The 16494-nt window shown below is 45.9% G+C and overlaps 1 protein-coding gene across 2 annotated transcripts in view; it reads right to left on the bottom strand.

Annotated features, from left to right (window-relative positions):
* Positions 1-16494, bottom strand: part of ripor2 (RHO family interacting cell polarization regulator 2) — a 39827-nt gene that overhangs the window by 3289 nt on the left and 20044 nt on the right. For both annotated transcript variants that reach the window (XM_068333137.1, XM_068333138.1), the window contains exons 2-18: positions 14289-14409; positions 11369-11524; positions 11166-11244; positions 10955-10978; positions 10517-10570; positions 5150-5299; positions 4820-4883; positions 4529-4572; positions 4217-4342; positions 3895-4043; positions 3660-3789; positions 1595-2338; positions 1296-1477; positions 968-1130; positions 739-871; positions 471-632; positions 108-263 (exon numbers count right to left, since the gene is read on the bottom strand). In XM_068333137.1, coding sequence (XP_068189238.1) covers positions 108-263; positions 471-632; positions 739-871; positions 968-1130; positions 1296-1477; positions 1595-2338; positions 3660-3789; positions 3895-4043; positions 4217-4342; positions 4529-4572; positions 4820-4883; positions 5150-5299; positions 10517-10570; positions 10955-10978; positions 11166-11244; positions 11369-11524; positions 14289-14409 — 2637 coding nt within the window. The remainder of the gene's footprint in view (positions 1-107; positions 264-470; positions 633-738; positions 872-967; positions 1131-1295; positions 1478-1594; positions 2339-3659; positions 3790-3894; positions 4044-4216; positions 4343-4528; positions 4573-4819; positions 4884-5149; positions 5300-10516; positions 10571-10954; positions 10979-11165; positions 11245-11368; positions 11525-14288; positions 14410-16494) is intronic.

The following is a 16494-nucleotide window of genomic DNA, read 5'->3' as shown; positions in this document are numbered from 1 at the left end:
TGGAACCTTTTCTCATGGTAAAGGAATCTAGACACAGGTGGAGCATATAAATAAAAATGTAGACATATGTTCTCAGTATTTATATGAACTGAATGCATGAACCTCACCCTCTCTGGCCAGGTGCAGCAGGTGTGTCTCCATGTCTTCTACTCCATGCTGTAGACTATAAGTGTGGAACTGGAACACAGTCAGGACGTCCTGGGAGAGCGCTGCCGTCACCAGATCGCTTCGGTCCACCATTTCGCCAACGACGACCCCGATCACTGGAGACGAATGAAAGTCACTCTGATTAAGGTGTGAAGAAACCTGCAGAAAACCTGCCTTAAGGCCAAACCCTGCTACCGAGGAGAAGCTGTGGTAGACAGTTTCACGTCACAGGTCATGGGTACCCCAGAAATTAAGATTCAGTTAAGTGATTGTCTTTATTTAAAATGTTTGCAGCCCAACAAAGATCACAACACAGATCCAACCTGTGTCTGCACTGTGTGAGTGTTTCTCCTGCAGTGATGCTGTGTAGTTCTGGGTCATGTGATTGAACACTCGGTCCAGTGTGGTGTGGAAAAGTCCTGCAGACCCGCTGCACTCGGACCACAGACTCATCAGCTGTGGGCGCTCGGCGAGGCCCGGGAGGACTGTGAGAGAGAAATAACACCAAGCAAGGTCAGGAGCTGCAAACTCCCCGAACTATAAAGCCCTTTTGGTTGCTTGGTGTGAGTATTTCACACAGATCAGACCCACCATCAGCAGCAGATACAATCGTCCCCAGTCTGTCCACGCTGATCTCTGCCAGCTCCTCCAACAGCTGAGTTTGTCCCGACAGTTTGAGGAGAAGACCGCGACGCTGCCATGCCCCCACCCCGGTGGTCAACAGCTGTTATTACAGAAGGACGTAAAGGCAACATTAGGTTCAAGGACTAATCTTTAGGACTTGACTATTTCTAATCCAAAAACATCATCTGAGCTCCACCTGGATGAGGTGATTACAGTACTGGAGGTGGATGACGATGGCAACGTCCAGGTTCTCATTTCCTGTGGTAAGAGGTAAGGGGCTTCCTGCCACGCTGTTGCCCACCCCCGTGTCTTCTGTCAGGGCTTCGCTCAGGTGTCCCCTGGCTTCCGGATGCTGGACCCTAAAAAGAGGCAAGTACCCAGAATCACCACCAGGTGGCAGCAGCATCATGTAGAACAAGTCAAGCACATGAATTTAATTGGTTTTCAAGGGCCAATGACCAAGATGCAATATTTTCTGTTTGTGCTGCGATACTAAAAACCTGTGTCAGTCGTTTCCCACTCACCCGATCCTCTCTCCGTCTGTATCAAACAACGGAGATCTCTGTGGGAGACTGAGGGCCGTGTTGTCGTCTCCAGTGTCCTCATCATCGAAGTCAGACGTGTTGAGAAAGTCAAAGCTCTCTAAGGCACTCTCCACCGTCAGACTGAGGCTGGACGATCTGCTCCGGTGACCCGGGAGTCGACACTGAGGAGGAGGAGGAAGTAAAGGTTTGTTAAAGGTTAATAATGGATTCATTTGTCACTGGACAAAGAAGTAAGCAGTATAAAAGCACTGGTTTGAAAACAAGAAGCGTTGAGGCACCTTGAGTAGGTCCTCCAGACGCATCACTTCCTGCTCCAGGTCCTGCAGCTCTCGGCAGCGGTGGGTGAGGGACTCCAGCCTCATCAGCAGGCTGTGGATGGCCTCCTCCAGGCTGCTCTCCAGAAAAGCCCTGCTGCCCTCTCCTGCCCAGCTGGGGCTCCCTCCTCCCTCCGTGGAGCTCCCGCTCGGGAGCACCATTTCTGAAGAAGTTAGTCTCTTCACAAGCTGCCTGGTCAGGCTGCCCGGTTCCTCTGTGTCCAGTTCCACAGGCTTCAGTTCATCATTGTGATCTAAGAAAACATCCTCTGGAGCCACTGTGGACAGGCGGCCATCGGAACACAGCGACGGGTCGACGGAACAACAGTTGGAGCCAGAATTTCGCTGAGACTCGGTTCGCTCCCACTCGGAATCCTCTGCCGCTTCAGCTTCGTCGCTCGCCAGGCTAGCAGTTGTGTCCCTACTGCCTCTGCTACCCGTCTCCTCTTCATATTCCTCCTCCTCTTCCTCCATTAAATGCTCCTCTGCGATGGAGTCCTCCCTCGTCGGGAGGATTTGTGTCGGGAATAAGTCCGTTTCTGGAGGAGTGACTGTAATCTCCGGGTTGGATTGGCCCGGGGAGTGGGAGCTCGGGGCGGGGCTGGGGCTGGGCGTGGACCCGGAGGTGTCGGAGAAGGCGAAGGATAGACGCTTGCACTCGGCGACCCCGCAGCCGCCGTTCTCAAAGACGTCATCGGGTAAAGTGGACTGAAAGGAGAGAGACAGGAAAGTGAACATGCATGATGTCAAACAGGGGTGTCAAACTCCACCGGGGGCCACATCAGCATAACGGCTGTCCTCAAAGGGCCAGATGTAAATTATAAATGTAACTAAATGTATGTACAGTATGTAATTAATATGCCAGGTTATGAAACCAACAGAGCTCCATCAATCAAGGATCAAACTATCCAACTGAATGAAGAAAGTTAACATTAAACACAAGTTAAAGCATTAATTTTATTCAAAACGCTTTTGTTAATGTTAAAATACGTTTAATTACTGCATTGTGGGTACTAATGCATTGTAGTTTCTGGTCAAAGCACACTTTTGACCTGTTTATCTTTCGACACTCTAACCTTTAATGCTCTCGCGGGCCGCTTTAAAATGATGTGGCGGGCCACATTTGGCCCCCGGGCCCTGAGTTTGACACATGATGTAAAAGATACAGCAGGAAATCAATGCATGGAAAAAATAAGTACAAAAAGAAAAAAGGTACAGGAAGAAAAAAGTCAGACTTAAATCATCCATCGTTCTAAATCCAACCAGAATCATTAAGATAAATATGAAAAGAAAGAAGTCAGCAGTTTAGAGCACATCATGCAGATAAACATGCAGCAGCCACATTCTGAAGCCCACAGTTAAGGACTGAACGAGCCAAAGTGTGTCCACGCTGGAAGAGGAGTCCATCTCTATCAAGTCACTGCGGCAGGAGGCACACAAAGGTCGGGTTAGGAGGATCAAGCGGGCCACAACACACTCACATAGACCTCCAGACTGGATTTGGGCCTTGGCCGGAGCGAGGCCAGGTCACCAAAGGAGCGACTGCGCCTGAGCTTCTCGAGCAGGGTGTCTCGAAGGATGTGCAGGAAGGAGAGGCGCTGGCGCTCCACGGGGTACGGCCGCCACTTCTTTACACAACGCATGCAGGCAAATAGGACAAGGTGTTGGGGTATATTGAGTGAGGGCGGGGTGAGTTGGATACAGGAGGGGTGGACAAACGTTTAAGGTGGGACAGCGTGGGTGAGAGGGGGTTGATGTGGAAATGCCAAGGAGAGGAGGGTAAGCAGGGGAAACGGGTGAGGGTTAGTTTAGGGAAAGCACTGCTAACGCTGTATTCACAGAAATAATAACGTGTGTCATGACAAGAACGTCCACGTAGCAGGGTGCAGAAACAGTTTAGTTACTGCGGCGCACAAAGTTCACCTAGCTTTAGATGCAAAAAAAAAAAAAAAAGCCAGCAAGATAAAAGATGATTGATGTTTATTTAGGGGGAGGCGCAGCAACACTAGAAGATGCATGTTTGACTCACAAAGAAGGAGGTCTCCTGGAAGGTGGGGGTCTCCGGCGTGCCCTGGCTGTACACCGACACCCGTCTCTGCAGCGCCGTGGCTTTGCTCAAGTTTCCAGATGACAGAGTCAGATCCTCCACGTCGAAGGGGCTGGAAAACAAGACGCTCGGTCTTTTCTTTCCGTGATCGCTCCACGTTTATCCACGTAAGTGAGTTCATAGACGCTCTGATGACGCCTGATGTGACTGTACTCACTACCACGTGACCTCCAGGTTGAGTTTGATGGTCCCCAGGTCATTCACGTCCACAGCGACCACCTGAGGCATGGCAGTGAACAGCTCCTTGGTCTCACAGATCACGCTTCCCACTAACATGTGAGTGGCCAGGCCCTTCAGCTCAGTCACCTGATTGAAGCCAAAGGCAGCTTTTATTTTCTACTCGGGTCAGGAAAGCAACATCTGAGAGATAAACTCGTGATCTGTCATGGGTGTATTTTGCAAGAAAAATAAATTTTGCAGATCTTTTTTTTCTTTTATTTCTGCACAACATCAACTGGACTCAGGGGCTTCTGCGCTACCTTGATATTGATGAGATCGGTGATGAGAGGCATGAAAACCATCTCGTCGCCATCCCAGCTTTGTCTAGAGTTGACTTCAATCCTTCCCTTCAGCTTCCATCGTTGGCGACCGTAACGCATGAAGATCTGACGGAGGGAGCGAGAAACCCGAGAACAAAAAGAAATTAGACGAGAAATGAAGTCACGAGTGTTTGCAGGGTAAATGGAAAAACTCGACCTGACCTAATTCTGGGCAAAATATGATGTAAACTATTTTTGTGTTGTTTTTTTTGGGAGACTGAAAGTTTACAATGATAAATAATAAATACACACCTCATATTGGTCTCCTGGACAGATTCTTGCAAAGCCTGCCAAACCTGCCAGAAACGGGAAATAGATGTTTGAAATGTTAGTCCAGCGACTGTTTTCATTTTTAGGTGAGTTTAGTATTTTTCTGGGTGATTGACAAGGCATTGATTGAAACCATAGAGTTATTATTTATACTTATATCTGGGATAAACCCAGCATATAAAACTTAAAATCGAGACTGAAGCTGAAACCCAGAATCATTTTGATCTCTTGGCATTTCAACGTTTCTGTTTTTTTTTTTTTTTTAAATCTCACCCTTCATCTTGATATGAAACTCTCCCAGCAGGTTCTCCAGTTCGCTCTCAAACGTGCTCATGTTCTGCGGGAACATGACAAAGATAAAGACCCATCGTGAAAACAAAGAGGAGAGCAGAACAACGGTAAGTCATCTGCAGAGACTCGATCAAAGTTTGCCGACACTTAACTACAGACACGGCTGCTGGTTTAAGCCCCACACACAGGTGACAACAGGTGTTCATGTCAGCGTTTACAGATAAACATCTGTTTGACCTGTGTCGAACACCATTTTAACCTCTTTTTCCTAATATTCCCCTAATAACAGTAAAAGAAGCTCTCCGTCTCTACCTCAGTGTACTCCTTATAGCGGCGGTTGACCTCTGCGATGCTCTCCTTGGTGCCTTTGGTGGAAGGAGAAGAGGAGAAGGCCTGCTTCATCCGGCTGGCCCCCTCCCTCAGACGGCTCTGGATGCAAAAGGCCTCGTAGAGCTCGTCCACCTGAAAGCACACACACACAGAACCACCCCCCCCATCCTCAATATGCATGAACGTTCTGCAAGAACAGACGCATCGGTGCACAAACCTCCACATAAATCAGTGTGAACACGCGAGAGAACCAGAGAGTCTTTGAAGTTTGAAAACCAACACTTGCGACATCAGAATGTCCCCCAGAGACAAACTATTCAGAGACGTCGTCTTTGGATCTTTTTTGGGATTCATTCCTCCATCATCACGGAGGAGTTTCAACTGGATTGAAGCAGTCGAGTAAACATGATGCTGCAACGTTGCAGAAATTCACTTTTCTTGAAAGTCAAGAGTGAAGGAACCAAAAATGGGCCCAATTTATTATCAAACGCTTCTGTATGAGTCTCAGAAACCACCAACACCCGGCAGTCCAGATTGTCAGCCACCATGTCCATCTAATTTTCTGGCTTCCTGCACTCACGTATGATCGGAGTGGCAGCTGGGGAAAACAAAACACGTCTGATGAGCTTCATCAAAGGGGGATACTGGAGCCTATCTGTGGGGAGGGCTGAAATATTGATGCCTCGGGCTCTTTATGGCTCTCATTAGGGAGAAGTGGCAGAAAATGGGCCATTTAGGCTCCTGTCATCCTAACGGCTTCTGTGAGTGCTTGAACCGCACGCCGTCAGCATGTTTGTGGGGGCGGAGCCTGTTACTGAGGACATATAAACATATGTAAAGTAGAGTTGCCGTGGCGGGCGTGAAAAGTCAAAGTGATCTGCAGTCAGATGTTTCAGGATGGGCAGCTTGATGACGATATAAGACTTACATTGGCACAAATATACAGGAAAAAAGCACCCACCCCGATCCAAGCCGCCTCCGCCTCAGCAGCCCCCCACCACAGACGGGGACCCAGCCCCGTCTGTCTGTCTGTGGTATGTGGTGGGGCTGCAGCAGCTGAGCTGAGCCAGCTATAAAAGACCCTCCAACCACAACTGATTGGCATGGGGCTGGTTCAGACACGCAAGTCCACAGAGAACACACACACACACACACACACACACACACACACACACACACACACACACACACACACACACACACACACACACACACACACACACACACACATCAAAGTTTCTGTACTCATATAAATAAGGACACAATTACAGCAGGTTATTCATGCCTCTGACACAAAACCGTCACAAATAAAGGCAGAAGGTTCATCATTTTTCTGAGGTGATAACTAATCATATCATTATCTGCTAATTAAGCTATCCCCCACCCCCCCCCCCAATTACGAGTGACTCCTGCTGCCTTCCAGGAAACCGTCCTTTTGAAGGTCAGCCAAGCGCTGCTGCTCCAGTCGCGACCCGGGAGCAGCTTGCCCCGCCTGGGGCACATTTCACCCCCAGAAAAAAAAGAAGATGAAACTGCAAACAAAATGCAAAAAAAAAAAAAAAAAAAAGGGATGCAAGCAGATGGATAAAATATGTGATAAAAGATTTAGACATGAACTCACTGCCACAGGAAAAGCTACTACATTTTTTCTAGTTAATAAACTCCTTTGGACTCACACGGGAGTAAGATTTATAACTGGCTCTAGAAATATTTCATTTTTAAAATATGCAGACGGATGGAACACACACAGTCGCAACAATCTGAGCAAGGCTATGCATTTCTTTTAAGTGACAAACTGCATGTTCTTGAGATCAGCGTGAAGGCAAACTAGAATAACAATGAATAATAGACAAAAAAAGATAATATAACTACACCATTTTTCCCCCCTATGGCAGTAATTTTCTACACGAATAACAGAAACACAAGCGTCCTCGTTTACGGCGCTATTTCTCCATCCCTTAAAAACACCTGAACCCACCTAATCACCTCTTACCAGATGGGTAGATTATTAAATGCAAATGTATTCTAAACTCATCTTAGAGTCCTTCTATTAGCAACAATAAGCAAGATGGAAAAATCTGCATGTCTCTGTGCAGTGAGGGATTATGGGAAAGACTTCACTGGAAAATCACCAACGTGAGGATAAGACTTCTTTTAATGGCGAAATGTCAATTAAAGTTCTTTTTGCATTTGCATGTATCGCTGTGTCTACTTTATATCACACACACACACACACACACACACACACACACACACACACACACTCACGCACACACACACACACACTGCCAGAGGCTGAGTGATTAAAATAAGATTAAAATAGGCGGGCCACTTCAAAAAAGCATAAAGCACCCGAGCCCCTCTCTGGAGATCTGGGCCTCTCAGTGTGTGTGTGTGTGTGTGTGTGTGTGTGTGTGTGTGGCAACATTACCCTTCAAAAGAGGACAGGAAACCAAAAAGAACACACATTAAAAATAATCACACTCGTTCTGGGTTGAATTTCTCTCCCTTGGGGGGGGATGGGGGCACAGCTGGCGGTTGCTGTCCTCACCTTCAATCTTCGTCACTCAGCTCTTTAATGACGCCCTGCTGACATCACCGGGACAACACACACACACACAGACACACACACACACACCCTTGTCCCATGCAGGACACCGTAGACGTTGTGCCACCTGCTTCCTCCATGTGAGCCAATTACAGGAGGGACATCTGCAGGCGACTGGCAGCACGAGCAGGAACAAAAGCCCGCTGCTGGGTTGAGTCGCAAGCACACACACACACACACACACACACACACACACACACACACACACACACACACACACACACACACACACACACACACACACACACACACACACACACACACACACACACACACACACACACACACACACACACACACACACACACACACACACACACACACACGCAGTGTGCTGATGGATGATTGTTAAGTCGTCCCTCGCCCAGCTGTTCTGCACAAAGAGACGTGCCTGTGATTGAACATCAACGCTGACACACACACACACGTACACACACACTCATTGTTGCTCACCAAACCAAACACAGACTTTTTTTTCCTGAAGAACGGGCTGTTTTTCCCCCCCACCACACCGGCCTTAAACTACCCAGGACCCCCTCGCCCCTGACTGATCACCTCTCACATCAGGTTCCCGGCACACGGGGAGTCCATTATTGCCAATTTCATGCGTATTGCTCTGCTGAGTCAGCAGTGTCCTCCGACGGTGCAAATGGATGGTAAATGATCTGCTGGCCTGCCCTCGTACTGCTCATGTCTGGAGGGGGGGGGGGCAATTTATCATCTGAACGCTTTGTGATGTTAACGTAACGCATCCATCAAACGGATACCACCAGTGTTATTCTGACATGACAAAACAGCCATAACTACCTCCACTACAGTCCCAGTCAGAAGGGATTCGAACCCAGGACCTTCCTGCTGTTCTGCCCACTGGTGGATTCATCCATCCAATAGTAACCAATGACCAAACACGTCTCTGTGGAAATTGAAAACTGTATAAACACAGACTCTAACAAGTAGCACAGAATCGCAACTACATCCACTCCCTGTGTGTGTGTGTGTGTGTGTGTGTGTGTGTGTGTGTGTGTGTGTGTGTGTGTGTGTGTGTGTTGTTTGATGTATTTTCCGGACCTTTATCGTTTTGCGGTTTGCTGATTGTCCAAGATGGACAATCGACAGTTGATCTCACTCGAGAGCTATTTGCTGATGCTGAGGTTTGGAAAATGGACCTGTCCAGTCAGTGTGTGTGTGTGTGTGTGTGTGTGTGTGTGTGTGTGTGTGTGTGTGTGTGTGTGTGTGTGTGTATAAAGCCAATAAGCTGTACTGTACGTCGCTTTGGAACTGGAATTATCCTCTTCTGTTCTTTTATTTTCCACTTAAATTTCAGATCAAATTAATTGCACAAGGGACAAATACATCATGTTAGTGCTGCTGCATATTCAAATGAGGGGGGGGGGTTATCTCGGTTCTGGATACAATAAAGACTTCAGAATTTATTTATCTCCAGTAAATAATCAGAAGAAAACCAGACAGCCGCTGTTTCGGGAAGGAGAAGCGGTGTCTCTGTCGACTGAAAGAGTTGACATAGACTCATTCTTTGACTCCTGAGGCTTTCCACCTTTCCGACAAGCTAAATTAGTCACTCCTTCAAATATTTACGAGAGCATTCAAATCTGTTTTCTTGCGCGGAGCCTGCCTGAAGAGCGTTCTGTTGGATGTGAAGTAGGAAAGCGTTGAGCGCGTTCGTCTCAACTTCCTCCTGCGACAACCTCAAAGAAATCCGCTCGTCTTTCTTCTTAAACGAGATTATTTCCTGTGTGCATGCATCAACGCCATCCATTCTCACTCTTATCAGACGTCCCTTCTGTGTTCTCTCCACCTTCACCCTGTCAGTCACTCCTGGCTGTAGCCTAGTAACTGCTCTGACCCAGATTCACTGATGCCTTAAAGCCTTCAGGCGCACTCGAGCTGCAAATCTGTCCGTCTCCGTGCTTCCTGTTGCATTGTCCTGTTTGTTCGTGGACGTCTGAAGGTGAGGTTTCATTGTCTGAAAGGATGCATATGAACATAAATGTTTGACGTCACGCCACAAATGGCTCCTCTGTGCTCCTCGAGCTTCAAACGCCGAGTCTTCGAGGTTGCCATGGTTGTCTTTGGAGCCACGCTGTTGTTTTGGGTGTGTCTGTTCTGATCACCCGCTGTCACATCTGATTTGATGCACAGCCAGAGAGGTCATTAAAGGACTACAGAAGAAAATCACAGGGCTGTGGACCTCGTCGGGGATTAATGCCCCCAACTGGCAAAAAAGGAGCAAGGCGAGAAAAAACAAAAAAACATTTTCTGTCTGAAGATTTAAAAAAACCCACCATAATCTTCAAGTAAATCAAAGCACAAACAGCACAAATTCTTCCTCATGTCAATTTGACTAAGATGGAGGATTAAAGTGCATTTTAAAAACATCCTGACCCAGCGAAGACGATCCACAGACCTCCCTCTGAGGAGATTTCATCTCCTTTAGAGTGAAGTTTAGCCGAGCTGACCAGACAGATTTGACAGCGGCATCGATCTTCTCATCAAACTCTCAGCGGGAAAGCATTAAAAAAAAAAAAAAAAGTACTTCCAGTGATGTCAAACTGTTCCTTTACAGAAGTGGAAATATACACCAGTGGAGTGGAGACTCCAAGCTGAGGATGAGAGGAATCTCCAAGTGAAAGGAGTCGAGATGTGAAACCCTCAACACTCCTCTCCTGAAGCGCAGACTCACATAAAGCAGATTTTAATCAACCACTTCACTTCTTTCTTACCTTGCTCATGTGAAACTCCAGACGTCTCATGTAGCGCTCGATGGTTTTGATTTGCTGCAGAAAAAAACAAAGATGGAACACAGTAACGTACCAGAGATCAAGGCAGCTTCAAGATGACTTGAAGATGCAAAAATAACGACGTCTTAATCCGCACTACCAGATATAATGAGATCGCTTCCGAGTCTCAGCAAACGATATAAGAAAATGGTGTGATTTATATCATAATCTGTCCAAATGTTTAACAAAACGCCGTGTGTTATTTTTAAATGCAAGCCCCTCACAGCTCATACTTTCTATGCCGTTATCTCCTGGTTTTCTTTCATCCATTTTCCCCCCTTCTCCTTCTTATATCAAAGACCCCCCCCCCACTCCTTCCTTCCCAACATCATCAAACGTGAAGTGGTTTTCACAGCAGACCCTCCACCTCCCCCGGCTCACCTTGTCCAGATCGTACAGCACTCCCTGGAGAGAGAAAAACACACACATACGATCACGGTCAGCGCGGAAAGACGACCTGAGAGAAACAGTATCATTTTCATCATCTGAGCGGTGAGAAAGCGAATCAATGCAGATCCGAAAACGTCCAAATATTTCTCTGAGATGTCAGCAAGGATGTGGCTTGAGTGTAAACTGATGAGCGGCTCCTCACCAGGCGAGAGTTCCTCTTCATGTCCTTCATCAGAACCATGAGTTTGTCCAGCTCCGTTTGGTGAACTTCCAGATACTCACTACGACACAAAGGATTGCAAAAATATTCCATATAAGTAAGATCACATCATGAAAAATAATAAAACCGTTGTTTTGGTATTTAAATCTAGGCTTATGACGCCTGCCAGTGTTGGGGCCACTCACTCGAGGCCCTGTTTGAGCGCCGTGTACACCTCCTCCAGTCGTTTGGGCTGCGGCTCTCTGCAGCTGCTGCCTCCCTTGTGTCCCGACAGGTGGGGCTTCTTTGGCTTGGACTGGGGCTTCTTCTGCACCGCCGAGTTCCCCATGAAGGAGTTACATCTATAAAAAAATTTAAAAAAATCAACAGATCAGTGAACGTAGCAGAGGATCGTCTCCGGTGGACCAAAGGTCGAAAATCATTTTGAAAAAAAAAAAAAACGGAAAGAGGAAAGGAATAAAAAATGAATGCTTGAACACCAAACCATGACAGGAGGATTTTTAGATTCAGCGTGAATCTTACATTCTGATCTACGAAGACATATCCAAATAAAGAGCTGTTTAAAAGCTTATTTTGATGTGTCATCATATCATTTTAAGCTTCTTCAAATTTGTAGGACTCAATCTGCGCATTTAAAACTGCTTGTTGTTCATTTTGTTTGTTCGTTTTTTTTTATAGTCCCATGTCAACACGTAGCAGCACGCTCCTGCAGAAACGTCGCCATACTCAGTCGAAATGATAATGAAGCTTAACGTGACAATATTTCCTGAGAAAACCAACTATATATTAATTCAAATTTTGGGAATGATTGAGCATCAAATTACAATGAGATCTGTGGCTTTGTGTGTTTTCCACACAAACCTGAAAGTGTTGCTTAGCTGATCTACGTGTTATCCATCAATCTTGAACAAACACTGCTGCAAACATGCAGGCACACAAACTCACGGGGGTTTGCTGAATAACAAGCACACGCACATGTCAGTGGACATATCCAAACACAAGCCGCTGTCTGTGTTTGAGTAGCGTGAGGCGGATATTTATCTACGGTCAGAGAAAACTGACAACCAAACAAACAAAAAATCTTATATTCTTGTTTTATATTTGTTCATGCTATGAGATGTTCTCACTTTATAAGACATCTTAAAACAGGTCGCTTACTCTAAAAATGATGGAAATAATAGGAAAAAATAAATAAGAATCTCAGTACAAACTTAAAACCAGATTAGCAAACGTCTCGACACAAGGCCATCAGGTTGAGTCCCAATAATATCTGGTTCAGCAGCAGTGAATGAATCTAAACGCCTGACGATCTTATGATCCTGATTTGGTTTATAGCCCTTCAATAATACGATGCATTCATTCAACCTCATTTTTAGGGCCAGTTAGCAACTGTTAGCACGCCTAAAAAATGGGACATGCCTGGAATCCCTCCAGAGGGAGGCCCCCTCCTGCACGACTGAAGGTGAGCCCAGACACCCCGTTGCTTCGGTTGTATGAACAGTGCTTCAAAAAGAGAGGCTTTTATCATGTCAAAATTAAAATAAGTGGAGATAGTCCAGTTATAGATAGTAAGGATTCAGAGATGCAAAAAACCGATTACATTTCGAATCTTTAGATTTTGTCCTATTCATCTGATGTATAAAAGATGTTTATTTTAATATCAATTATCCATTGATTGATATACAGTAACTAGATATATTTAGACCTCTGGATGTCTTATGATCAATTAATCTATCAAAGTCATTTTAACACTAAAACCCAAATCAAGTTTTTCCAAGAGCACAGGCGACATGTTTTAAAAATCAAAATTCCACCAATTTATTATCATATATTAAATCAAAATGATAAATTCAGCATTTTCTCCACATCTTCGCCTCAAATCTGCATCTTCTCCCACAGAGCCATTTCAGGCCACACTCATTTTTTCATCTTTTAAAACTATTACAGACTTATTCAAACGAACCACATTTCCTTGATTTTTAACGAATCAATCACAGCGTCGTCTCAGCGACAACTAACTCCAGCCCTCGACAAGAAGGAAGAAGCCAAGTCTTGCCAGGGGGAGGCGGCACAAGTTAGGCTGAGCTGCCACAAATGTAGGGCACGGCTGAATGGGGGCCGCGTAGCCTCAGGGTCACGTAGGATGCACGGTAGAAGGGTCTCAGAGCAGCGACACACACATTCACCCGTACAGCTCCATCGCCACTTACAGTTGTCTTTGCGATCCTGCAGAGGAGCTGTAAACGCTGCAGCATGCATGGGTACACACACAGACGCCAACACACTCCAGTGGCCTCAGAATCCATCCTCTCCTCCCTCATTATCAGAAGGGTAACGTGTCAGCCGCTGTCAGTCGCCCACACACCCCACTCATTCCAACCAATTACCCCACTCGCTGTCTGAACGCAGAGGAAGAGAGGGGTAACCGTCTCCGAATAGATTCACTCAGCAGGGCAAGAGCTGCTGAAAAGAAAGCCGTCAAAATGTCTCCGGGATGTTAGGGGAGGTGGGGGGGGGGGTTTCATCGTTGTGATGGAGAAAGAGAGAGCCGTCGTCGATCAAACTTGACCTTTGACTTCTGGATATGGATGAGACGAGTTTGAGGAAAGTGGGCTGGCTGCATGGTGGACCGTCACAACGAAAGAATTCAGGGATCTGAAGACTTCCTGTGGCTTCAGATTACAGCAAATTCCTCAGTCTAATTAAAAACTCTTAGAAGTTGCATTATGGAGAATGCAGGATAAGAGCTAAGTGCTAAAGTAGTGAAATACCCCTTTAAAAACATTATACAATAAAAGTATTCCATCTAGTTGACATTATTAAACCAATAAGAATATGAAAAGCACTGACCACACCCCACGGGGTTAATAAGAATGGATGAGACCAGCTACATCAGAACTGAAGAAGCCTCTTGGATGAGAGGCGAAACGTCTTTAAGAAACCTCCTTAAAGTCCAGTGCATTGATTTAAACCGGTTTGGATATTAAACCAATAATTAAATGCTAACATACCACAGAATCAAATTACATCAGCATTTAGAATAAATCCTGCACACCTCCCCCCTTGAGAAATCCGTCGACCACAACAGATTTAAAGATCTCTTACCGAGAGCGCCGCTCCTGTAGCGTACTGAAACCGGCGAAGGACTGACTCCGGATTATGCCATTAGGTCCCCCGGGGGAGTGGGTGCCCGCCGCCATGATATCTGGGATGCGGGACGACACACCTGTAAGAAAGACACAGATCCATCACCAAAAAAAATCCCTTTTTGGACCACCAATGAAGAATTCCAGCATCAGGGTCCTCAAAAGCGCGAGTTGAGCTCCATTCACACACAAGAAAGGTTAACTGGAGCCTAAGGAAGAAGAACAACATAGGCGATGCTGGTGAGGTTTGACACGCGTGATGCGGTCGAGCAGCATTCACAACCTGTGCTAACATGTTTTGACACCTCTGGCCTACCTGCCGCCATCCCACTGCAAACATACTTCAACTATTACAGCTGAATTCTTTCATTCCTTGAGCAAATGTCGCCGAAAAACGAGTCTCGTCACTTTCCTTGCACACGTAACACATTTTGAAGCCGATTCAAGTGCAAAGAAGTGCGTATGGAACGCAGATCATCTGAATGACAGCTGTTTAGATGCAACAGATGAAGCATAATAGAACATGGATGTTCTGAAGATTAGATCAAATATCGCCAGTAGCTTAAAAACGTCACAATTTGTCTTCTAGGATTGAAGTTATGAGCAATAAATTCCAGGAAAAATCAATCCTGACCATCCCACTGGATCTATCTCATCAGGATCTCCTGGAATTAAGACGTTTATTAGCACCGGGTCCATATTTAGCAGCAGGAGATTGTCAGTTTCCAGACCTGTTTTCAACCCAGAGATGTGGTCTGGCTCACATGGGAGATTGGGGAGCAAGACACAAATAGATATATGTTCAAAAAATAGCCTTCGGTGTCGATCCTTTGTCCAGAGGGAAGAATCCACTGAGGAAACCCAATCACAGCTTCAGCTGCAGCAGCATGTCGGGATTTAGCCCGGATCGAGATGCTGATGAAAGCCGGTCGAGGGAAAAGACAGAAAGGATCAGATACTGAAAACTATATCAGATGGGTTTTTTTTTTTGTTCCAATTCCACTACAAGTAGTCAAATTCACTTCGCGAATGAGTTCAGAGTTTGTGTGTTGAACACAGAAACGCCTGCAGGAGAGACGGATTTGTCGAATGAAATTAAACGCCGCTGACAAGCGGAGGAATCAGTCTGTGAAGTCTCAGGATTCAACCCTCTTCTGTTTCTGCTCCCCCCAGCATTACCAGTTCAACCCCTCCGTAACACAAAACGACAAGAAAAAATATTTCTATGTGTGCCACGTTTCTGCAGGTGCATTTTGTATTTTTTTCCACCTTATTTTTTCCACACATAGACATATAACAGGTGATACAAGAGACAAAGCAACCGGACACCCCCTCCTCTGGTCCATGAGGACAGATCGCCATAGAAAGACCTGAAGAAACACTAGAGCCTTGTTTTACTCTTGGCGGGTGGGGGGGACAATAGTCCAGTCAGGCTGATACGTTCAGGCTAGGTAGCTCACCTTGACATTGACGCCGTGTCGATGAATGGATGGACAACAAAACTAACCCTACGGTCAATATTGGATGGAACATGAGAAACGAAAAGGACGACAACTAAATTTGATGAATTGAACTTGAGTTGTGTTTAAAAGAAAAACGACACCAAAAAAACAGCAAAAAAAATTTAAAACATTTTTTAAAAAGGCGCCTTTGTTTCCCAGCTCTGCTTAATGCTTATTTTCTGATATCAACGCCGGTCATTTGTGCACCAATCCATTTTCTCTCCAACATGTGAAGGTGTGTGTGGAGGTTTTGCACTTGTTTATGTTCATTTCAGTCTCTGGATGTTAAACTAACTGTACACTTTTTTTGCATTGCTGTGTTTTGTTTGTCTCACCCTCCCAAAGGGAGGCGGTGGGTGTCGGGCGACGGTACATTTTGTTACCTCGTGATCTCTGGATAGTCACAGAACAGACTGGACGCTGTGGATGAGGCAGAAATGATGGAGCGTGAGACGTGATTGTAGATAGAATGAGCTGTTTATTTTCAAGCTCCTTGAATACGGTATTGTTCCTGCGCAAACAGGTAGTTCTGATAATGATGAGAAACTATGGGAATAACACTGAGTGCATAGTAACGTACATGCAGTACCCACGATTACAGGAAATTGCTTTGCAATTATCTCAGAGTTGCACCACATGGTGGCTAAAAGTTAACTCCAGTAG

Source organism: Antennarius striatus, chromosome 14 (assembly GCF_040054535.1).
Source record: "Antennarius striatus isolate MH-2024 chromosome 14, ASM4005453v1, whole genome shotgun sequence".
NCBI lineage: Eukaryota > Metazoa > Chordata > Actinopteri > Lophiiformes > Antennariidae > Antennarius > Antennarius striatus.
This window is presented reverse-complemented; position numbering and strand designations above follow the sequence as displayed.